This window comes from Homarus americanus, unplaced genomic scaffold, assembly GCF_018991925.1.
Source record: "Homarus americanus isolate GMGI-L3 unplaced genomic scaffold, GMGI_Hamer_2.0 scaffold47967, whole genome shotgun sequence".
Lineage (NCBI taxonomy): Eukaryota > Metazoa > Arthropoda > Malacostraca > Decapoda > Nephropidae > Homarus > Homarus americanus.
In genome coordinates, this window is record NW_024731965.1 from 2860988 (window position 1) to 2887248 (window position 26261).

General features: G+C 39.8%; 1 protein-coding gene across 1 annotated transcript; it reads right to left on the minus strand.

The window, feature by feature from the left end:
• Positions 1–26144, minus strand: LOC121868142 (E3 ubiquitin-protein ligase ubr3-like; the record flags this gene model as incomplete). Its single annotated transcript, XM_042368456.1, is given in 23 exon segments — positions 1–4152; positions 5220–5491; positions 6549–6760; positions 7214–7379; positions 7897–8135; positions 8635–8880; positions 9817–10045; positions 10642–10801; positions 11645–11793; positions 13087–13239; positions 13567–14103; positions 14320–14609; positions 16029–16319; positions 17412–17585; positions 18208–18452; positions 19057–19223; positions 19595–19740; positions 21247–21380; positions 22310–22491; positions 22948–23103; positions 24114–24340; positions 24814–24993; positions 25916–26144. Coding segments are annotated over 23 exon segments (4902 nt in total), but the record flags the coding sequence as incomplete, so codon positions are not given.
• Between the last annotated feature and the right edge of the window lie 117 nt (positions 26145–26261).

Here is a 26261-nt window from a genome sequence, read left to right on the forward strand (position 1 = left end):
ACACCTCAAAGTAAGTGTACTTTACTGCAATTTTTTTTACTTTGTATGTACTGTACTTTTCAGTGAGCTGGAACCAATTACCCAATATCCCATTGAACAATGGATTCGGTTAACGAAATTGTGTTCGTTAACCGAGGGACCACTGTATACTCATTAATATCTGGGAGGGTAGTACCAGGCGGGGAAACAAACATTTTATACACTGGTGCATGATAGTGTATACACCCCTCAATTGTATGTGTGGATGTAGGTTAACACACCTTAGAGTTAGAGGGTTAACTACCACTAATGCATGTTAACTGTTCATAATTTACCATAATCAAGTTATATGTATAGAAGTTAGTAGAAAAAAAAATGTTTCAACTATAAATTCATTTGCCCGCTGTTACAGGTAAACCAATGTGAGAAAATTATTAATAGGACCAGGTGTGCACAGAGTAAGGACATATACTTATCCATCCCTACTGAAGAACTGTTCAGTATCTCAGGTGGTCAGGGAACATTAAAGCCATACACTGAATGATGAAGTCAATAAGCAAACGTCTATTCTGAGTCCCAATACAGCTATAACTATGACTAATTACCCAAAGGAATAAATGCTGAAACTTTACTGGTTTAGAACATCTCGAGGAGCTCTGGTAAACTGATGCACTAAACCCCCTCTGACGTTTAAAATATTATCGAGAGTCATTACTAATTTAGGTTGTAGTACTGTATGTAGCAATGATGAGCTGTGGTTGAAACAAGGAAGACTGTATCAACATAAGATATTAAACAAGAAAAATGAGATGTGTTAAGTTGTAACGGAGTTGAAGAAGCAGGAAATATAATTGTAATAATGTAAGGGGCAAAGTTGAATACTTTACTGTATACCACTGAAGGTCTAACATCCAGCTGGTGATAAAGAGATAGATTTATGGTTTAGCAACACCAAGTGTATTATTCTGTTCATTAATAGGACTTCACAATAATATAGCGCCAAAAGAATGTTGAGCTGTGTTAACGGCCGAGGTGAAGAAATAATGTAATGTATCAAGTAAACTGTATACTAGAGATATATTAATCCATTAATGCATATAAACACTTGACAGCCAAGTTCTCAATAACAACTATATGCCAAGCTCTCCCTGTATTTCAAGCTTATTTCATCTGCATATTTCACTTATTGATTGATGAAAAATCTGGCTGCAACTAGTACAGTACAGTATAGCAAGCCCAAGGGTAATGTGGACACCAAGAGCTTACAGATGATGCAACGACATGTGGATACACAAACATCAATGACAAGTCTATGCCTAATTTCCAGAATGGGGAGCTTCACTCACACACACACACACACACTCAAAAAAAATATAATAAAAATAAAAATTGTCAAAATATTTCTCTCTGGGAGTAGCGTGACAACATAAATCATTTTGTTGTAAATATTTTCAAGTGAAATACCAAAATGTCAAAATGCTGCACCTTTATCACATTCCCAGATTTTGACAGCAAGTTTTCAGTATTGCATCTGTCACTGTGGGAGGTGTTGATGCTCGCCATCTTAAATGTTTAATATTACCAAGGTAAAGGGAAGGAGATGGAATTTATTATAAAAAAGCAAGTTATTTTCTGACCTTCATTACAAAGGTAGAATTGATGATCAACAGTCGAGGTATAAAAGTTGCCTTTCACTCCCATTAATGAGTCCAACATTAGAACCTGTACACACTGCAGCAGCAACACTTATTATCTTTTAATACAACCCTTTGTTGCTCATTTCCTCTTACCTTCCACCTCTTTCTTTTATATTCATTCAATGTCCACATTCTTCCTCATATATTTCCATAAAAGCCATCCTCATTCCCTTAATGGACTAAAAATTATAAATATAATCATGAAACAACTAGTAATTCATTCTTGCAACGACCAAACTAACAGGCCTAGTTCATCACGTCTCAAGTATTGGCGATGGGACTTTGACCGAGGCGTGGCGATGAACATCAATATTCTGCATGTGAAACTCTGCCATGAATGCAAGACAAGATTTACATCAATTATATGTAAAATAATGAAAACTGCATACATCACAGAAGCCCAGAGATGTAGAAACTCTGTTCTCTTTTCTGGGTCACAATTACCTCAAACTCAATAGGTTTATGTGTATCCCTATGACCAACTCCCCAGTAAAGATTGGTAAAGTTGTGATGTGTAGAACAAATGACATCTTACAAAACTAAAATATTAACAAAGACTGACAGACAGTGCCATACCATCATATGCTCCACAAAGCAGACATAAAGAAGAAAATATTAAAATATTAAAAAAGATAATGTTGGGATGTTGTTGTCCCAGCACAGAAATCCATGGCAACTACAGCTACAACAAGTAAGCTATTATATAAATAAATAACGTACTATAAATTACTTTGCTTTGTGTCAAGTGACTACACATTCCTTATACAAGTAACTGAAAATTAATGTACAAAGTTAACGAACAATCCTGCACTGTTTACATATATGTTTAGGTGGTCACTGAGAAGACCCCTAGAGTACATACATGTACAGTTGCTGAAGCATAAAACTCCAGTACTGTATAATAAACAATTACTCTCTGTTCACATTCCACAACAGTTACCTGAATACAGAGTTGTTGTGCTTCTAACACTCCCATCCCTAGCTGCTGCATAATATGACTTGTTACTATGTACAGTACATGACATATTTATACAATGTGTACAAGTGATTTCTTTATACAAGAGTTTACTTAAACATTACTTGAGCTCTTATGTAATTATCCAACTCACAGAAGTAATTCAAACTGTATGTTTATTATATGGGGATGAGTATACAATAAATAAGTATGAATTTGGCCTTTATGTACCCATAAACAACTCTTAAGAGACTGCTCCTGTACAGGCGAGCATAGCTGTTACCTGCCCTACATCATGACACAATATTTACATCACACTTAAATAAACTACAAGGACTTAACAGTTATATCTTGAATGCCCAAAATGGCTCATTTGCATCTACTAATGTGCAAGAAACAAAGAAATCCTCCATACATATGTATACAGTAAAACTATGATAGATCAAATTACAGGGTGCTCCCTTACTCCCACCAACCAATAAATGCTCATCCTTTATCACATAATGTCTAGTTATTAATTACCTACTGAAAAAATGTGTAAGATGTAACTATTTCTTCTGTTCAAGTTAAAATAAGTTCCCAAACACGAAGGAAATTTAATCCGAATCACATTCGGTTGAACACCCTGGACGTTTTCTTTGAAAACAAAATGGTTGTAGATAATATCACAATTCATAGTTGCAAAGAGTTACATGGGAGATGAAGGCTCACCCAATATTAATATTCTCCCGTTGTAGTATAACCTTTATCCAATAACCTTCAGATAAAGATATACAGTACCTACTGTACAGTACAGCATATCATTATCTTTAGCTTTATTGCAGCTTATAATTTGTAAAGCAAAAATTCTTAACACAATCATTGTAAAAGCAAAGAATATTTTACTCCAAGAAATATTGGCAACCAAGTTGTGCCAGAGAAAGTGAACTAAATCTTTACTTGTGACTGGTTGTATCCTGAAGAAGATGATCAGCCCAGGGTGTTTACAACACTGTACTACTACAATGAAGGACTGTACTGTACATTATGTTTACCAATCACGACCAATAATGTCAACAATGACTATTAATCCAGAAGTGTCAGACACCTTTAGTCCTGCATAGATAATTATTTAGATTGTAATAGGATATATTTGCACACTGACATAGTTTATTTATTTCTTTAACCTGCATCCAAAAAGAGTGAAGCAGAGCCCCGTTAGTGGTGACGGTAACACAACAAGGTAGAGGCCAAATGTTCTTGAGAGCATCAGGTGATCTATCTTCATAACCAGCACATCTCACTAAAATAAAGGTCCTATGCTTACCGGTTACACCAAAAAAAGAATATAAACCTTTACTTTAGGCTAATTTCAACCTTCAGGATAACAAGGCTATTCTTCGCATTTACAATGATTCTATCCCTCAAAGGATATCTCTGTGCCATATCCATCGGCGGTTGGTGTGATCAAAGGAATGTGACAGCCACTGTTGCTCCAACAAGCGGTAACGATCTTCACTCAGGTACAGGGGCTTCCCGCGCCTGCAATTGTCAATATGTGTGAGTTAATTGTTAGTGTAGTTTAAGTACTGTACTTGACACTGAAACCTTATGTAAACACTGCTTAATGAAAACAGTGGCAGTTAACTAAAGGGATGACATAGCCTTTAACTATGTAAATTTAAAACACATACTTACCCATGTTGTATGGCCAGCAAGGGGCAGGCAGCTGTACATTCATTAAGTGGTCGTGATTAGAAGAAAAAACTAAGAATGTCTCATGTTTTTAAGGAATCACATAAAAAATAAGACATGCAGAGGTGGCACAGTCATTTATAAGAGATAAAGGAAGAATAATGGTGACTAACAAGACACTGGCAGAAGAAAATGCTCGAAGATAATATTAAAGGAGTTACTGGTCTGGAGGATCCTGTGTCAGGTTCAGCAGTACAGTATACTTGTAGTTCTACTTGGTGGACATGTAGCTGGTGTCTGGTGGTGTCAAGTGACCTGCTAGGGTAATGGTGTGGAAGGAGAATATACCAAAGGTGAGGTTAGGTTAAATAAGTTAGGTTCATATGGTTAAATAAGTTAGATTAGGTTAAATAGGTCACAGTAGTATGAATAACTGTGTGTGTGTGTGTGTGTGTGTGTGTGTGTGTGTGTGTGTCTGTGTGTGTCTGTGTCCTCTTAATTCCAGCCATTATATATTATAGCAGATAAAAGCTTAAAAGTACAAAAGATAAAGATTATACTGAAAATAGCATTGATCAAAAGACCTCACCACAAAATATTCTTCACGTTGTCCATAAACACAGTGTAAAGTAGTAACACAGCAGAGGTTAAAAAGTACAGCTCTCACGACACAAATATAACACATAACTTACTTCTATTTACTCTTCAAACATAATGTATTCTTCTTCAGGTTCATCTCAAATTTAATAACAAGAGTTGGTAAAATATGTTACATTAGTGAGACCTCCATATAAAGGACCATATGGAGGGAAGTCTGTTATACCAAGGGTCTGTTAGATGTGAGACCTCCATATAAAGGATCATATACGTTAAAGTGGCATGAGTTAGGTGAAGAGTATCTGTACAATACTTACTTTAATTCACGGTCTTCTTCCCCAAATGAGTCCAGATGAATGCACCCCCACAAGCAGACCCGTGGACCTCGAATCACAATCACCGTTGAAGCGTTGACGACCAGGAATATGGCGGTGCCGGCTCCACAGTCTATAGCATGCTGGACACACTCACACACCTCCTGCTGCTTACAACATGGTTCTCTTAAGCAAACAATAGTGCCACACAAGAGACAAACACTTGGGTCCTTGGGGACACTGTTGCACTGAGAACACTGCCGCCTGTGGTAATACTGTGAGAGAAGATAGGAGGGAATTACATCAATGTCATGAAGGTTCCTTAATGACAACACAACACAACGCTCTACAGTACGGGTATATCTAACAAATACTCATATAAATACAAGATCCCTACACTCATAATATGGTTTCTTTAAGCCTTAACCTGAACACTGTATTTACTACAAACTTTCCTTCAGTTATATATGAAGCTTCATCTAAAACACTGGATTAAATATAACCTTATTTCTTAAACATGACGACAGATCTGGTAAGGAGTGATGGGATGGAGGATGAAGGGTACAGTAAAAAGCTACTTAGGAGGAATAACTTAAATAGAAAAAAAAGGCTGGTATTTACATCTCACAAGTACTCTGTGTGTGTGAGTGTGTGTGTGTGTGTGTGTGTCCACCTGAAGCTAAACAAGTAACATTAATCCCCAGACCAACTCAATGCTCTGGTAAATATAACATTGACCGCCCTGACTATCCCTCATCTGAACTCTCTCTGGAAGATCTAATGTTAATATCCACTCCTTCAAAAACAAACCCAAACAATTGAACATCCCATCAATGTGTTCAGAGACAATAAAATTACACTGGAATAGACAACACAACCATATGGAACAGATGTGTTTTTTCTTCACAATATATAAAATTTGTCTTCCTAGTGTGTTTTAAAGGTCCGTGTATAGTATTGGTATAATGGCCTTCAATCACTCACAGACACAGACTATTTAAAGCCCTGCACTGTAGTTTCTGATAACTCTATATGGTGAAAAAATACAGTACCTTCACTGCCTCTTTAACTACAGTTCTTCATTATTTCCACCACTACTAACTGTCATCAATTTTCCAGAACAAGAGTTATATCTACGTGACCAAGTGCCTCCTTTCACCTTGTAAACAAACAATAATTTACTTAACTCAACTGATTACAGGAAACACAAAAGACAATACAGCAGACCCTCAAGGCAGCACCAAGAAATAGCCCCACAATAGTGAATCACATTATATGGAGGAACTACTGCAACTCTAATAAGTACATTCAAGCACTGTGGATATTACTTACTTGGAAAATGGCGTCGTAGGAGTGTGGTAAACGAAGAAGTCGAGGTTGTGAGAAATGAACTGTAGTGAGGAGGGTTGAGGCAGCTACTTGAGCTTGAGAGGCAAACGAAGCCACTTCACTGCACCACACCCTGGCACCACCAGCCAAGTCTCCCAGACGAGTCTCGACCGGACTTGATACCTCACTCGCACGGTATGTACCACACATATTACCTGTAGCAAATATAATCATTAATATTAAAAACATAACTTTAACTTCAATTAAATTTGGAAGATAATAATTTCTTCAATCATGTGAGAAACTGTAAAATGAATGATATAACTAACTTTATTATAATACAGTCACTGCCACATTAACACACATGATGCATTCCTGATAGTTTTATCGTCTATGCTTGGTCAAGTTGCCTTACTGTTACCACTGTTGTTTACCAGCACTGTCTCGACACACAGGAAACAGTACAGTACTCCCACGACCTACCTGCACCATATACCTATATTGTCTATATTCATGCTGTACTGTATACCTGCATAGTTATATACATGCCTAACCAAATTGTATACCTGTATGACAAGTTTACTGATAAAATATTATTATTATTATTATTATTATGGCAGATGACACTAACATCCTACAATCATCCAGAAGTAAGGCCAAATACTCACCCATAATCGTAGAGTTAACAACTGAACAAATATCCCAGACTCCCAAGTACTGTTCAAGAGCGCCGCACTCAGCAATGGGGTCAGCTATCACTGGTGCGTTTTCTTCCATCAAATGTGCTTTCAGAAGAGCAGCTATTCTCAGGAACAAGAGACAAGTTTCTCGAACCTGAAAACAAGAGGAGGGAGGGCGGTGAGCAGTGGGGGCCATAAACGTACTTCTAGTGAACACTGTGCCAACCATCATACTACAGATATATTATTTTATTACATGCAGCAGATCACAGTCACTCACTGCCTTCTGCTCAACATTTTCCAACAATCAGGTTATAAAAAGTTACTTAATCAATGACAGACAGATGGATGTGTTGAAGACCAAAATTATTACAGTATATAGTGCTAACCCTTATCCATGAAATATATCAAAACTATATCCAAACAGGGTCTGATTGTGAGGTCTACTGATAAAGAAGTCTATGACAACACAACTTTTATGAACCATTGATGAAGAAAATTAGAGAAGCTTCTGAAAAGGCAAATATTATACTGTACATATTAAACATCTTCATAGTTCAGTATACAGTATTAGGTAATATACACTGTATAATTGTTGTGTCATTATCATCATAAACTGTTACTCAAATAAATTATGAAACATTTTGTAAAATTATTGGAGAAAAGTTCACCTGACAGGTAACATCGTTGACAGTCCAAGCCTCCTGTGTCTGGTCTGCCAGTGGCACCTGGTCGTCACAAAAGAAGGGGCTGTCGCGTAAGGTGTTGTGAGCCAGCGCCAGGAGGGGGGCAAGAGGACCACTGGTGGTCGCCTGCTCCCGCTGACTCTCGTTAAGTGAACGGAGAGCAGACACGGCGGCGCCCACCACCGCCACCCGGTACACGTTCCTCACTACACACCTTAGGTAACCTGGGAAGAAATTTCTGCTTAGAACAGATATCAAAATAAAAATCTGAAAAACAGTAAACATAAGGTTAATTACTGCTGCCATGAACTGTAGTGTAACTCCCATGAGGCGGATCACATACACCGAGAAAATACTTATTTCCTGAATAGAACGAGAGATTTATGACAGAACAAAAAAAGAGGAAAATATAAAGAATTTGGTTATATTCCCACATAGTACAATACCAGCATAATTCTCTGTAATAATGGCACAAACACATAAGTGACTCTCCTGTAATCCTATAAAAGCATTACAACAAAACCTCTCTGGGTCACCAACTGGTACTTTACACAACAGCTATGTTCACTTTATCTATGAATCAACCTGCACCAAGTTTGCCACGGAAAAAGTATTACAATTATATTACCCGACGTTTTTATCCGTTTGTCGCAGAACACCGACCGAACATGAGAAAATACCTCATAATGTCTAAAACCTCCGGGCACAAGAAGCTAGACATACCCTGGTCTATCCGGGAAGGCAACAGAAGAATCAGCTGCAGGAGGAGACTGACTGGGTCGCGCAGCAGCAGAGGAACTTCTCTCTCCCGCGGTGTAACAGCTCCCTCACTTCCAGTCACGGGCCGCTGGGTGATAGATGCCCAGGTCTGTCTGATCCAGTGTAACCCTCCACCCATACCACCCACGGAGGAGTCACCGCCTCCACTCAATATCTTGGAGTGAAACCCAAGTACATGAAGGAGTGGCACTGTAAATGAAACAAGTAACATGAAGGAGTGGCACTGTAAATGAAACAAGTAACAATGAAGGAGGAGTGGCACTGTAAATGGAACCAGTATCAATGAAGGAGTGGCACTGTAAATGGAACCAGTATCAATGAAGGAGTGGCACTGTAAATGAAACAGCAATGAAGGACTGTAAATGGAACCAGTATCAATGAAGGAGTGGCACTGTAAATGAAACAAGTAACAATGAAGGAAGTGGCACTGTAATTGGAACCAGTATCAATGTGAAGGAGTGGCACTGTAATGAAACAAGTAACAATGAAGGAGTGGCACTGTAAATGGAACCAGTATCAATGAAGGAGTGGCACTGTAAATGAAACAAGTAACAATGAAGGAGTGGCACTGTAAATGGAACCAGTATCAATGAAGGAGTGGCACTGTAAATGAAACAAGTAACAATGAAGGAGTGGCACTGTAAATGAAACAAGTAACATGAAGGAGTGGCACTGTAAATGAAACAAACATTATGTCTTCTCTGACTGTTATAAATATGAGGAAACTTTATTCACCTTAATTTGAACATCATCAACAAATTTATGAACTAACAAAAGTATCAAGTGCCTGAAGGTGACCTGTAGCAGGAGAGGGGCACACTACTACTGGCCCAAGCTACTGATCATGAGGGTGTCTTCTGCTAGGGTCCTTTTATGGGGGAAAATGACAAATGTGGTGACTGGCAGTACAAGCCATGGTGATGGTACTCAATGTGCGGCAGACAAGAAAATGCTAAAAATATGCACGAGAGAGAATTTGTGAATGTCAAAGTGTATCGGTACGTTTTATTATGTATTTGTGCCCGAACACCGGCATCTGTGGACACGTTAGGTATCTGAATCTATGACGTGCGTTCAACGAATACGTCGGGAATGCAGGTGTCTTCAATATACACAAATACTCACTGAGACACGAGCGCTTCACGTCCATTTTAACGTCCTGGGCCTGATACACCAACATTCCCCCTCGCTGCACCAACTCCACTTCCAGGTTCGTCCGTAAGATGGACGAGACGAACATAAAGAGGGACGGAGTAGAAGGGTTGGAGGAGACGTTTCGATACTTGGCGTACGTGGCGATGGTCATGTCCTCCATCATTTGAGCCATGGCTTTGGTCAGGGTACTGCTAAAGGTCTGTCGGGGGAATGAAACGATCAGTGATATTAATGAAGGTCTTGCCGCTGTCACTAAACTTAAAATGACTCTACAGTACACATTAATTTAACCTATCCATCCATAACATTAAGGAGGAAGAAAGAAGAAGAAGAAAACAAAGAAGAGAGAAGAAAAGAAAGAAGAGAGAAGAAAAGAAAGAAGGAAAAAGAAGGAAAGAAGAAAAAATGTAAGAAAAAGGTTGAGAGAGAGGTGCTAAAAACACACCAACAAGGTACCGGCTGAGAGAGGAACACAGTGAACCAAACACCGTCGTCATCATCACAGAAAACTCCCAAAACACCACCACCCTACAAGTGGCTCATCCCTTTAGCCATCACAAAAGGTAGCTGTGAACCGCTCTTTTTATTATTTACTATTACTGGTAATTAGCCTACAGTGATGGTGTATGTCTCTACAATTTAATATATTAGTCATTTCACAAATAAAATTAATAAATTACAAAACAAAAGGTATCCATATTAATAACCTCTTTCAACAGATAAATTACTAAAAGAATGTAAGCATCTATTCCGTAAGACATAAACAACTCGGTGAGGAACAAGAGTGTGACGTACCGGGACTGTCAGGTCTAGCAGAAGGCGGTCTACCTCCTCCACCAGGTCACTATCATGGGTCGAGGGATGCTTCACCATCGCCGACAAGTCACCAATTTCGGGAGATATTGGTAACACTGAATTCCCGAGTTGTCGACAGAGTGGACACCAGTACTCACCCCTGGGAGGAGAACAAGCAATCATGTTTTGAAGGGATAATCAGGGACCATCTGTCAAATATTACAAGATAATTTCTGCATAACTGGGAATGAAACACTAAAATCTAATTGCCAATGAAGAAATTACTGTACAGGGACAGACTTCACATTAATGTCTCTTTGTTTACTTCTCATGAAAACATAACATTTGAGACATCTGTTGGCATGGAAACTTAATTGATCTGATTATTTTTCCTATGCAGTAGTTTCATTTATACCTTCTCTTAGATCCACAAGTTATACTGCAGGTAAATAATATTGGTATATTCTGTTGTCAACTCAACATTTCCCTTGTACATTCACTAACAAAAGTCCTGTCGCCTCTTTTACTGCTCCACGAACCCCGAGATTCAGACTCGTGAACCCAAAACACTTGTGGACAGCAAAATACATCAGTGTTTTGGGTTCATGATTCTGAATCTCGGGGTTCGTGGAGCAGCAAAAGAGGCACCAGGACTTTTGTTTGTGAATGTACATTTTTGCTTTCTTTGTTCTGGTTCTCTCTGTATACAGTATATAGTAAAGTACACTTCTTAATGCACTGGATCACAACATGCAAAAACAAACTTTGAATATAAAAACGGTGATGTACTTACTCTGACACTGGCAGAAATATCCCCGAGTGTCACATATATGAAAGATTCATAAGGAAAAGGACTGTACATATTCTACTCTCCATTTAATTCAGTGAAATTTTCTGAACTTAACACAGTCACTTGAATACCCTCATGCTGTACTGGAATTTAGACTAATCATAAATCATAACATAACCCTAACACAACTTTAAACTCAAGAGAAAAACTTACTTGTCAACATTGAGAGGGTTGTTGGGGCGAGGCTGTGAGCGCAGAGCAAGAAGATATGACTGATGACAATCTAGGTGTAGGTGGTGGCCACAGGTCTGCACATGGACTCCTCCCTCCCACCCAATGTTCATGGACACCAACCACGAGTTCTGAAAGATACAATTCTCTCACATAATATTATCTTTTAAGTATTTCAAAGGTTTCTCTTCTCTACTGTTAATGCTCAAAGGTCAATATTTGGATTAATTTTCTTGGAATACAGTTTCAAAATCAACACTAATGTCAAGTACAGTCGGCCAAGTGGAAACGGAGACAAAATGTTCCGGTGTACGGAGACATGTGGAAGCCCCTCTACACACAGGGAGGTTCCAGATGTCTCCATACACCAGAACATTTTGTCACAGTTTCCACTTGGCCGACTCCCTGTAAACCACAATTATTCCCATCACTTAATCTTCCTGTTCCCTAATCAGTCTACAGTATGATAATGTGTCGCCTTAGTTAAACCTTTTATAAATGTGTTGTTCTAGCAGGATCAATGAATGACTACAGCTCATCATATCACAACAAACATGCTACTGATCTTGAGAGGTTTATCATCATTAACACATTCAAAGTTGGGATAGTGTTATAAGCTCTTGGAGAATGTGTCTGAAGGTGCTACTGTGAGGTGTGCACTGTATACTAACCCTATATAGTAAGTATACTGGATCAACCTAACCTAACCTATAAGATGAACCACCTTAACACTAACCTAATCTAATCACATCACCCTAACACAAAACCAACTTAACCTAACCTAATATATCCCCCCAGGTAGTGCGAGGGCATTTAATCATCAGGTGACATAAGCTGGGGGTGTTAGTCTTCAGGTAATCCAAAATACCTAAACAACAACACTATATAATAAAGAAACACTTATCCCATTTTCTTGAGAATAAGTTACTACTGTACTGTACTGTACTGCACTGTACTGTACTGCACTATACTATACTGTACTGCACTGTACTGTACTGCACTATACTATACTGTACTGCACTGTACTGTACTGCACTATACTGTACTGCACTATACTGTACTGCACTGTACTGTACTGCACTATACTGTACTGCACTATACTGTACTGTACTGCACTATACTGTACTGCACTATACTGTACTGCACTATACTGTACTGCACTATACTGTACTGCACTATACCTGTACTGCACTACTGCACTACTGTACTACACTGCACTATGCTGCACTGTACTGCACCATACTGTACACACTATACTGTACTACTATACTGTACTGTACTGCACTATACTGTACTGCACTGTACTGCACTATACTATACTGTACTGCACTGTACTGTACTGCACTATACTATACTGTACTGCACTATACTGTACTGCACTGTACTGTACTGCACTATACTGTACTGCACTATACTGTACTCACATAGTCAAAGTGCCTGTTAAGCGTGTCTGTTCTCTCCTCCATGTACTGCCCCAGAGTATATCTTCGTTGCTTTAGTCTCGTTCTCTCCGAGTCTGTGGTAGGAACACCGAGGGGCTTCTGGGAGGATGTTCTGTGACCCAACACGCTTGTTGCCTGAAATTATGTCAAGAAAAAACTGTCAACAAGAGTGAAACAAACGATTTATAACACGAATATAAATAAGAACTCAAGAGACGAAGTATAACAGAGGGAGAAACTGTACCATCAATGTATCTCTCTTACAGGATGTCCATACATAATCTGATCTTTGTTATACTTACAGTAAATATTGGTAAAGGCATCCACTTCCAATATTTACAGCAATCATTTACAATAATTACTATACACAGAAGACATTAATTATATCATTAATCATTATAGATGTATAGTGACTTTTTGACCACCGTGTATAATTAAAAGAGGTGCAGTTAAAGACGTTACCTGAAGCAGCACCACCAATCCCACTGGTCTCTCGGGCGTGGAGGGGATGGACTGGTTACATATCACACAGTCGTACTCCTTGTGTCTCTCCGGTTGTTCCTCCTCCACCTCCATGGCGTCGTTGCCGCTCGTCTCGGACTCCGCCGCCTCCGCTTTATTCTGCTCCATAAACTGACGCTGACGGTTTGCAAATTCGGCTATGACTCTCTTCTGTCTCTCCTTGGCTCGCTTTTTCTTCTCCTCTCTTGCTCTGGCTTCTTCTTCGGAGGACGCGGAGGAGTCTTCTTCTCGTTTACAGTAGAGGCAGGATATAGTTTCCAATATACCTTGTCTGGCAGAAGAATCATTGCGGCCTATTTTATTGAGCAACTTGGTAATAAAGAAAGGTCCATCTCCTATTCTAGAATCAGATGTATCGCTGAAGTTTGGACGGTAAGAGTTAGGCTTCCCGGTTAGCTTGGAGTGAAGCTTAATGAGGAGAGAGATGATGGATTCCTCGATGGCTACGTACTCATCCCCAGAGTCAAGTTGAGGTAACTGCAAACAAACAGAGGTCAAAAGTATTACGGGAAGGAAATCACTGGCAACGTGGTGCAACAAATGTGTAGAACGGCTTAAGAAATATCTACACTGACTTGCTCAAACGGTCAAGATTTCTTTAACGTATTCACTCACATGTCAACACTTAAAACTAAATCCAAAAGAAATTGATCTTTGTGCTATTGTATCATAAAATAAATAATACGAACTTACAGAGGAGAAGTGAGAGAGGTCAGGTGTGGGTGGAGAAGCTTGGAATGATGGGGAGGAAGCCCCATCACCAGCCGGAAGAAGAGCTTTGGCAGGACCAGCTGGCCGCCGCGAGCGCTGGTGAAAGTGGTGCTGCAGCATGATGCACCGGCCGTGGTGACCTCTGCTGCTACACGCAGGGCCGTTATTACTGCCGCTTCTACCACTGCCGCCTATTCTTCCCACTTCATTCCCGGCAAGCAGAGTGCGGTACTGGAACGGTGATGGTAAAGACGCTTGTGCCGAGTGACCTTCTGAAGAGGAAACAAAAAATTACAATTAAAATAAAAGCTATAAAAACTAGAGATAAAACAACATAAACCTGTAACTTTAAAAGTAATGAGAAAACCTGGTAGGTATTCAAGGCCTTGTTGTGGAAGGGGAGCACCACAGCCAACACATTTATTACAACATAATGCATGAGTAAATAACATTAGTGTGTGTGGTCTGGTGTCTGCTTACCCCCCATTACTGTACTGTACAAAAAGGTCTTTGTTTTACTAGCAACATATCTTACAAAAATTGCTCATTGTAGTTGGTGGTCTAGGGAGGTTCTGAATGAACGAACGAATACTACTACTACTACTGTACTTTACTGTCACTCGGAATCTAGTATGACGATCATCCAGCTATGATACAGTGATACGAGTTTTTAAGGATGTTACCTTCGCTGGTGACCTCTGAGGTGACTAGAGAGGCCGGTACAAGACCAGCAAGGTCGATCACAGATGTTGCACATGTTGAGGGCTACATCTAGTGCAGGAGGGGCGGTGGCAGTGTCTTTCCGGCACTGGCGCTCGTCTGCCTCGGTTTGCAGTCGGGCTAACTTGAAAGTATTGACACCTTGTGTGGTGCTCCTCCAAGCGTTACGGTGTGGAGTAATCGTCTCCCAGGTGAGGGGGTCGATTTGGCACTTTTTCAGGTTTATCTTTGGGAATACACTTGCCTAGTCCATTTCTCCCTATGGTTCCCTACCAAATCTGGCATTGAAGTCACCAAGGAGCACAACCTTATCTTCTCTGGGGATAGAGGGTAGCACTCTTGTCAAGGTCGGCATAAAAGGCCTCCTTCATGTAATCATCTGCATCCAGTGTTGGGTCATATGCACTGATGAAAAAGGCATGACGTGAGTGATCCAGTGGGACTCTGAGCGTCATGAGGCGCTCATTGATCCCAACAGGCATTTCAGTTAGCCTATGTCGGATGCATTGGCGGATGGCAAAGCCAACTCCACAAATGGGGTTTCTCTCCACAGCAGGCTTACCCTTCCATGCAGCGACCATAAGAGGTTGCATAGTTTGTTTTTGTTTTGATCTGTGATTATTATTGTGTTTTTGAAACACACACACACACACACATACATTAAATCCTCAGAGAAAATAATCCTTGTTGCCAATCATGATAAAGAATACATTTAGTAACTTGACTACAGTACAGTATCATGTTGTGTGTCAACAATAGAGAACAATGAAAATTTACATAATTCTATTCAAGCCTAATGAAGTGTTTACTTAATTCTGATCACAAAATATCCTGTGTTGTGTTTTATGGACCACTGATGTTATTGTGGCTTTTTCTGTATCTGTATAGTGAAGGAAACAACAAAATGACACTATACATACTTATACATTATCTCTTTAATAACTCTGTATTAAGTTATTCATGCAACTGACCTAAAGAACTGCTCTGTGTAACGGGCACAAGCATATTGGTTGGCGTAGAGACGGGTGAAGTTGATGTGAGAGTGGGAGGAGGAAGTGCCAGAGGAGACATGTGATCCTGAGTTGGGGTGTCAGGAGTAGTGGGCAGATCTCCTGAAGGCACACAAGCTGTGGCACCTTGGTGGTAGAGGACTAACTCAGACCCGGCGGGGAGAGGAAGGGGTCGTGGTGGTTCGTGGAGGGCCAGTAGGGGCTCGCCACCCTCGATCTCATCCATATCCAGGTCTGATGTATCTAATTCACCTGCAAAAGTACAACTGACTATAGAGGAGCTACAAATGGCATTATAAAACTTGGTTGTGTCTTCTCTCCATCCATATGCCCACACTAACAGGTATTTTGTGAGCCCTGCCATTTCTACTGGGTGTCTTTCCACCTAAAAAAGTACTGCATATGATTCATTTACCGTATTTTATAACTGATTTTTATGCCCCAATCATTTAAGTAAAAAATACTGTCAAGTGTTGTGCCGGCCATGCTGTCTCCTTGTGGACGAAGGTTTAATACACAGGTGCTGTGTCCACACTGTCACTGATGGGTACTCATGCCTATGCTACCCACTTTGGCTTTTCACATAAGACTAAAGTTAGGGATGTCTTTATTATCTTAGAAAGTTACCAATACTCTATACAACCAAGTTAATCCAGCTGAAAACAGTAGAGTTATCAGTAGGCAAGTGATACACATTACCCAGTAAAGGAAGACAACAGCATCTATTTATTCAGGATTATCATTCACTTGTAAGGAAAGAGACTCATAAAGGGTGTGTAGAGGCTGGGGCTGTAGCTCAAGTGACAGGACAAACTACACCACCACTACACACATGAAATTAATATAAATGTGTTTATAGATTAAATAGAGACAGGTTTATAGAATTTGTAAAATAAATTAAGATTATATTTCAGAAACAATTTGAAATAAGAAAAGGGGTTGGACCAGTGAACCTGGCCAGCAGCCTCTAACTACTGACAACCGCTGTGGTCTGGGTGTTTGTGAGCCATTTGGGTTTTACAGCAAACAAGCGGTGATATGGTTACCAATAGACTGCCAATCCAGTAATATAATCATGACAACTGCAAAGCTCTGGACTATCAAGTCACCTAACTACTGGTGTGTTGGGCTAAACAGTGACAGGTGTACAATTACTGACCGTGTATAATATTTGGCGTTGAGATGTACGAGTCTAATAAACAATGTGGCTATGATTATACTTTTAATATCAAGTTCAATAATTTCTCTGAGTAAGATGACTTCTAATTATGTACCGAACAACCAACGGCAGAGGCAGTTTGCAGGTGTACAGCGCAGACAACAATAAATAAAGCGAGTTCTTACCACCAGAGCAGGAGCTGACAGAGGGAATGGGGTTGAGGTGAATTCTGGACACTACAGAGTTGACGTTGGAGAATATATCATCCGTCACGAACCACTTGCAGAACTGGCTGTCAGGTTTGTCGTCGTCGGCCTCTATCACACCATCGTAGTACTGGGCAGCCATCACTTCACCTCCTGTAATTCATGCGAGATAAATACAAGGTCATTGTTTTTATTCCACAACACTAAATGATCAGACGTTATTCCTGCTGATTTTTAAGTTCCTGTTTATTGCACACCCTAAAGTATGCTATTAGACAAGGAGAATGATATAGATAGAAAGACAGACAGACAAACATATAGGCAAGACTCTCTGCTACAAGCCTTTGTTTGGGCATAAAAATAACACATGAAAACTGCCTCCATTATGAGAACTATGTAAGACTTGTACTGTAGTTGGTTCTTCACGGTGATAAGACGCATCCTCACAGCAGTGAACACTCGGTATACTGGTTTATACCAAGTAGCTCACTTTGCATATAAATGTCGTCTGAACTTGTTTTACATATGGTGCACAAACACACACATATACACATTAGTTAAGTCGTAATATTCCCCAAAAATAATGGGGGGGGGGGGGGGGTCACAGAAGTTATAACATGTATGTGATTTTACAACAACAAAGACAAAACACATGAAACAGAAACATACAGTACATATAATGTGTTGTACAATTCTAATAAAAGCATAAGCTAGGAATAATCATCATCAAAAATATACCTGTTAAGTATTGAGACTCTTCAGTACAGTCACCCACCTTGTGAGCGGTGTTTGGCCTGGTATTCAACCGTCAGCTCCAGCAAGTACACAGTGAGGGCCAAGAGGTGGTCTGTGGTGGACACTTCATTGAGAGCTTTATACAACAGCATGAAGATCACAGCGTGGAAACTCCTACAGGCAATTATCCTCTGGGGGTCAGTGTAGGGGCTCGTAACGGCACTTGGCAAACGGAATGGCGGCCACAAATTTCCTGAGCTGCTGATGTTTCCAGACTGCTTGCAGCTGTAATGGCATATGATAGTTTTACAGCTTGTCTCTGGTTAACACAGTCATAATAATTATTATCATCATATCAATCACACACAACACTTCAATATACTCCACCTAAAACCTTATAATAATACTTTTAAAAAGATTTGCAAGTGTCACATTTTTCAGGTAAATCATAAACAGTTGGCCTTAAAAGATCCCCTGAGCAGATGATCCTCCAAGTGGCACATTAGGACAGCACTTAGTAAAGCTCCAAAACTCTGTGCTCAACTCTCACAAGATCTCCACCATGAACAGGAGGCTCAAAACTCAACTCAGTCACTACATAATTAGGTGAGCAGTACCCTACACCACACTGAGCATCTTCCTCACCCACACATATATTAAATACTTGGTCTATCTGTGCGCACAAAATACATCTTACTTTCTCTTTCACATTTAAATTAAAATTACATACAATTTGAGCCTCTAATATTTAGTGTGTCTGATACTGTTAGACTAAGGAAGAAAGTTGATGAAAGATCCACACAGCTAACACACCATGGCACGTATCACTCCTGCAATGGACTCCAAAAAATGAATCCTATAACAGTAACAAATGCTCGACAACACTCACAACAACTTAAATCTGTCGAGAGAGGCCTGGAAGTCTCTCCGCTGTACCGCCCGCAGGAGGATGTAGATGGGGTCGTACAGGTTCTCCCACACCTCATCACGTGGTATGTACATCCCCTGCTGCATTGTTCCCGACGCTTCAAAGTTGGGAGCTCTATATGATGACACCTGTTGGGGTAAATAATGAATGTATTACACCTGCCTACTGGGTGAGTCATGTTAACAAAATAATAAATGAAAAATTATAATGTAACATTCTGATTTAGACACAAAAACAAAACATTATTCAAGTCACCCATGTTCATCCTATACAGTACACTCACTCCAAAAAATATCTTTCTAATATTGTGCGAGACAATACGACACAACTGACAAAGGATTCTGACAACCTGACCGAGGCAACAGGAGTCGCAGCGTTAATTTTGAAATTCATCAGACCCCTCCGTGAAGACCCTTTGTGGAGGGAGTGTACCACGTAAATGAAAACCAAAGCAGGAATCAAAGTGGTTTAGATAACAACTGCAGTAGTCCACACTTACCTTACTTAATACCACTTCAAAATCTCTGCTCTGTGCAGCGCTGCCACACTTCTCCGGCATGTACTCCATCAGCTGAGAGTGAGTCTTGTCTCCCATACACAACAGAGTCACCATCTCCAACTGAGCTAATTCACTCTCACTTAAACCTGTGGAATTATGGCACACAGATACAGTACAGTACAAGTGTGTAGTACCGTAACAGATAAAACACAAGATACAGTGAAACCTCAATATAACACTTCCCCGCTCTCCATCAATCCACGAGAGGAAGGGAAGGGGTCTCACATCTAACAGACCCTCAATATAATGGTCTTTGATCTGTATGTGCAGTAGATTGTGAGGCGGAGGTTTCACAATTGTAAAAACCTTGGTAAAAATGCTCTACCTTCCACATAATAGTGAGACTGGTTAAGGTCTACTAGCATGACATGGATATTATATCCTAGTTAATAAGAACTAAATAATAATAATCAATAACTTTTGTCTTCTACAATATTAAAACAGCATAATACTCGGCTAAGACTTTATCGTACAAAAATTCTTGATATTTACTCTCAGACAATTTTGAGTGCAACTGTTCACATAAAGAGGTACAGTGTCTTACTCTTACACACTGTAAGTTTTCACAACTCTTAGACCATTACAGCATTATCTAACACCACTAACAGTACTTCCTGGTCCTAAACCCTTCCACGGCAAGATACTGCCCCATCAAACACTTCACTCACCCAACACCACTTGCTACTCCTTTATATTACATCTAAAACAACACTACTGTACCATACACTGTACAGTATACTGAGAAAATATATATGAGGCGACTTAAAACTTACGGGCACAACGTAATTGACGTTTGAAATATTCCATATGTATTAAATTATTCCAAAGCCTATTAATCAACGCTAATTACTCCAATTTTCATATTCCGGTCCCAAATAGTTAACCAGCAAGTTAAAGAGTTTTGTTAAATTACCAGATTTTATTCCTACTGATTTTTAGGTTCCTGTTTATTGCACGTCACAAAATAAAGTAATGATTTTGGTTTCTTGAATGAAAATATCACCCTGTACAAGACACAGGGTGAAGCAGCATCAGATTATACCATAAAACTTGTCTCAAATTTACTAAACGTTAACTCCATTTTCTGACATCATTTTCCTTTCATCTCTCGACTACTTCTGGGCTGGAGTAACTCTCACATATGTAGTCGTGTTAAGTTTCTTCATCACATCTACATCAATACAAGTTATAAACCTACCACAGAGAGTTTACACACACACACACAACATCAACACAGTACTAAGACAAGTTCCATTTTCAACAAACACACACAAAAAAGGACAACAAAATACATATCTTTTTCTTTCCTTCCTCCTACCTTAACCTCACAGCATTTGTTTAACACTCTACTCTCTTACCTAAGCCTCAAAACACTTTCTTCCATACTCACAACACGTCTCAACAACCTCCACTTAACTGTCGTTTAGTTTTCCTATCACCAAACACCTCCCACACGTTGTTTTCCTTTAAAATTAAATCACATATATTCATTAACTCACATACCACAACACAATACCTGTGCAACACCTTAACTAACCCACATACAACACCTTAACTAACTCACATACAACAAAGAGCAACACAATAATTACCAATATTAGTCCTAACAGTCATAAGTGTTGCCAGGAAGGTGAGACAGGATTCCATGATGGTCATCTCGTGTTCTGAGTCGAGGAAACTGTTGGATGGTCTCGGTGCTACACTCAGGGACTCCATAACATGAAACCTGAAACGATACAAACATAAGGAATTTTCTGAGACAATATGGTGCAATATGTGGAATACAAAGGTTATCACTGTAACAAAGGGTCCTCACACTTATCAATCATCATATACACACCAGGGGCATATCTAGTGGGTGGCAGAAGGGACAGCCACCCTGGGTGCCAAGGTAAGGGGGACAAAACCAAAAGATTACTCTAGCAGAAAAGCCTGTACTAATGCTACACTGGATAGGTTAATTCATAATCTCCAATTTATAAATACCGGTAAGTCATTTCTTCATGGATTGCCCTGTCTTCCTTTACTACTGACAACCTGAAGAAGAGTCAATCTGACCTTGCTCTTGTGTATCCAAGTGATTTAGATGAAAATGAGTTTGCATCTGAAATTGAAACTTTAAAGTTTCAGGGAAATGCGCTGTTGGCAAATGTATCAGCTGCTACTCCACTGGATCTGTTGAATATGATTTGCACATATTCTCTTGAAGATGTACAGTATATCCCAATACTGATGGAGCTCTGAGGACACAGTAAGTCCTCGTATAACTTCGACCCGCTTAACGTTGTTTCGGTACTACGTCGCTAAATTTTAGAGACCAAAAATTCGTTTAACGTCCCGACGACTCAGTATGTCTTTTTGCTTGTCACAGACTACTTTTTATGGTGCATCGCCCTCTCTCGTCTGGCCACGCTACGCTCTCTCGCGGAACGTCACAGCGTCCCCAAGCGACGCCAGGACAGTCTCTGTACTCTAACCATTTGAAATAGCTTAAAAGCGCCCATCAAGTGCTACTGATGCTAGTGTTGTGAAGAGGCAAATCCTAACTCTTCTCTATAGCTGAAACACAATGGATAATTTCAACAAGCTTTACAACAAGCTTATACAATATCTTGACCAGAACAATAAACTTAACAAAGGTCAGTACTGTCCCACCTGTCTAAGACCGTCAAGATAAAGTTGTCTGGAGGCAGTTCACCAGCACAGATTTGTAAGAGGTAGAGGTCAGCATCCACCATGGAGTTGCAGAAGTGGCACTGAATATACGTCATGGCTTGGCCCTTGATCTGCAGGCCATTACGCACCCACATGCCGCTCAGTATCTCGTAGAAAGCCGCCTGATGGAGCAAATTGTGAAGACATTGTTAACAATCTAAATAACTAATGGGTGAGAGATAATATACCTTAAATGACACCAAACGGCTCTTTATGCCACCCTAATGTGCACAAAATATGGATCATCATTAAGAGAAATAACTTAATACAATAATAGAAAAAACAAATAATCTTTCAATGCTCGACTCTGTTACCACAATAAGTAAACCTTGACTGGCACCACAATGACTATCTATACACGTCCTTTACCAGGGAGAAGCAGGACAGACTCCACCCAGTCTGAAACACACCTAAAACACTAACACAGTCAACCAATAATACAGAACCTCTTATTTCCTTACATCTATAAATCGTCTTCAGTGCCTCCATCTTCAAGTTTCTTATAAGACAAAGTAGCCTCTAACCCTTCTCCATATTGTCTTTACTCTTCCTCACATCAAACAGTTGCTCTCACTCACCTGTAACCTAAGAGGATGAACCATAATATGATGCAGCAAGTCCTGAGATGGCAGCACCTCATGTAGCTGTGCCCCCTGAGCCTTCACAGCCTGGCACATGAACACCGAGTAGTAGCGGTGTAGTGGCAGGTGAAACGATACCTGGTATGGATCACCCTGGGAAAAAAATAAATGACGCCATAATTAAAATTACTGATAAACCTCATCCTTAATAAACACTGGAGGTTCTTCTACAGTACGTCATGAAATGTGATATAGTGCCCGAGCTGTCGATATTTTCAGTGTTCCAACATGTACACAAATAATGCCTAACTTCATATCCTCAACCAAGCCTTACAACTTGGTACCTATTACTGGTGTCAACAACTCACTATATACCAAACATAATGCTTTAATAAATTTAGTCTACATCATTTCATTCATTTCTATTACTGTTTTTAAGGCAAACTGTCACAATATTCCCTTCAGCCACCACAGTCAGATAGAGCATCAACAGTACACTGACTCCTACACCACATCCCTCTCCATCAACTCCAGTTACAGTACTCACTAAAAACATTCACTCCACTTACAAATTTCATTCTTTATTCTGGAGTTTTCCAAAATTTAACATAAGCATAAAATTTTAATAAATAACATTAGTTAAGAATCTGACAAGAGAAACTGCAAGAGACCGGGCAACATGGAGAGCTGCCATCAGGTAACCATAGCTAAACCACAGGAGCGTGGAAAATGGCCATAAAACGTTGATGATTCTTTTATTTTACAAGATTCATGACAAACACCCAGCAACCCTCCACACCAAGGCTCTCTTCATGGTGTTCGTTCCTTCTGACTGTCATCATTCTTACCAGCTTCAGAGATATAACAGGAAGAATGAAGTACCAACGAAACAAGACATTTATAAACCCACAGTTAAAATATGATCGTGTATTAGTGACAGACAATACAGCATCTTCTACAGTCAGTCATTACTTGGTACAATCCTCATCAAAAACTGTGGATTTAATTAGCTTATATTTCTCCAGCTCTCCACTAACCTCCTCCTGTGACTCGGTTTTATCTTATCCGCAGAAAATTTACTCAAGTGAATTTTCAAAACTAATTCATATTTTTGTCACTCTTAGATATTAGTTAACGTCGCTGCGCTCATCACTCACACGTACCAAATCAGAATGTGAAAACCCGACGGACATGAACCAGATCTTCAGCGCATGGAGACATTCTTTAAGGACCGAGAAGGTGTAGTGTCTGGTCTCAGAGTCGCGTAGATGTGAGACGAGGGCCCACATGGGAGACGCCGAGGCCTCCAGCTCTGCACTAAAAGCTGCGTAGTAAGTCTGGGGTTCAAACTCAACATGTTGTGTTAATTCTCTCACGTTGACGTTCATTCCTGTAAAAGACAATTGTTTTTACATTTACAGTGACGGTTGAGTAGGAGGGTTACTATGTGTAGGTACAGTAAGAGAAGGTTGGTGGTACAGTAAGAGAGGGTTGGTGGTACAGTAAGAGAGGGTTGGTGGTACAGTAAGAGAGGGTTGGTGGTACAGTAAGAGAGGGTTGGTGGTACAGTAAGAGAGGGTTGGTGGTACAGTACTATTTGAGGATACAGTTTAATATAACTAGTGGGTGGTATCCCTGATGAAGATATGAGAGGAGTTATGACTGTATAAAAAACACTACATTATTATTAACTTTCAATGACAAAATGTTTATGTTATTCTGGTTTTCCCTTATCAATAAATACACCTTCATTCATTACCGTCTTAGCTCACAAACCTGTCTGTCTTGGCTCACAATCCTGTCTGTCTTAGCTCACAATCCTCTCTGTCTTAGCTCACAATCCTGTCATCACCTTTACCTTACCTTGGAACATTGACAAGAACGAGAACCATTCTTGTATGAGTCTTGGGTCACTCATGAACTTGACGGCAATTGGCTTGTGTGAGAGTACGTTGTTGAGGTCAGACACCAGCGGCCAGTAGCAGTGGTTCTTCATGACGTGGTCGGCGCAGTTCACAACTTTATGAGAATTCCGTAACTTATCTGTGAGAAAGAAATCAATTTGTTATGAAACGAAAAATAACTTGAACTTTAACAATAAATAAAACTTATACCGTAAAGTAACGTAGAAAGTTATATTTATGTTTGTGTATAAAATATTTAAGGTACAGTTTCAAATCTGTCCCCCACTCATATATCATCCAACCTTACACACACACACACATATGGCCCACATTCCTTCCTACCTATATTAAAATGTTTTATGCGCTTAATTAATCCTCCAAACGTTCTTTCCTCATATTCATATTCCCCTTTTATTAGATAGTAGAAAGTAACCAAACACTAAGGCCTGTTTATCTATTAATCACTATACTGTGCTGCAAGTGTCATGGTAAACTCTCCTTCTATACCTGACCATCCCTCACTGCTGGGGGGGTATGACACGGTACACCACACAAGGTTCATCTTTAACATCTTCACTACAGGGACGCTACTATGAATATTTTAATTGGACAACACTAGATGACTTTATTCAGAAGAGAGGAACCCATACACAAAGGGTTAACAAAACCAATATACAATGTCCATCTTTAGAAGAGAGATTGTAACGTGTAATAGATAATAAAGAGTAAAAAGACTTAGTCAATAAAATTAAGGAAATTAAAAATCCAGTAAACTTAAAAAAAAAAATATTTGAGAAGGAAACTGAAATGTACCAAACTGTTATTATAGAAACAGAAAAGCATAGAGCAAAGGGATAGTACACAAACTGGCCGAGACTAAAACCCTTGAAGCACGACCTATAACCACCACTTAACAGCCACAGGTTCAACAACAGAAGGGTGGGCTACAGGTGACCTACAGGCAGCCTTACTACACAAACACTACTGTATATATACTATGAAACTCGACCATAAACAACTGACTTAAAACATAAATAAACCCGTTCTCCGTGGCAACTTACCGTGGAGAGTTGATGGCACACATATGGATTTCATCATATTTTTCAAACTAACGATCATGACGTGGAGGAGGTGGAAGGAGTCGGTCATGCGGTAGGCCAAGTCTTGGTCGGAAAACAGCTGCACCGACACGTGGACGACGCGGTTACTCAGAGTCTCCGAGTCTGTACTCTGCACCAACATTACTGAGATTCTGCTGTAGTGCTGAACAAATGCCCTGGCAAAGGCATCCTGGAAAAGGGAAATATAATGTGTTATACTTATGGAAGCTCTGGTATAACACTTTATAATGTGGTATACTTATGGAAGCTCTGGTATAACACTTAAGATATAATGTGATATACTTAT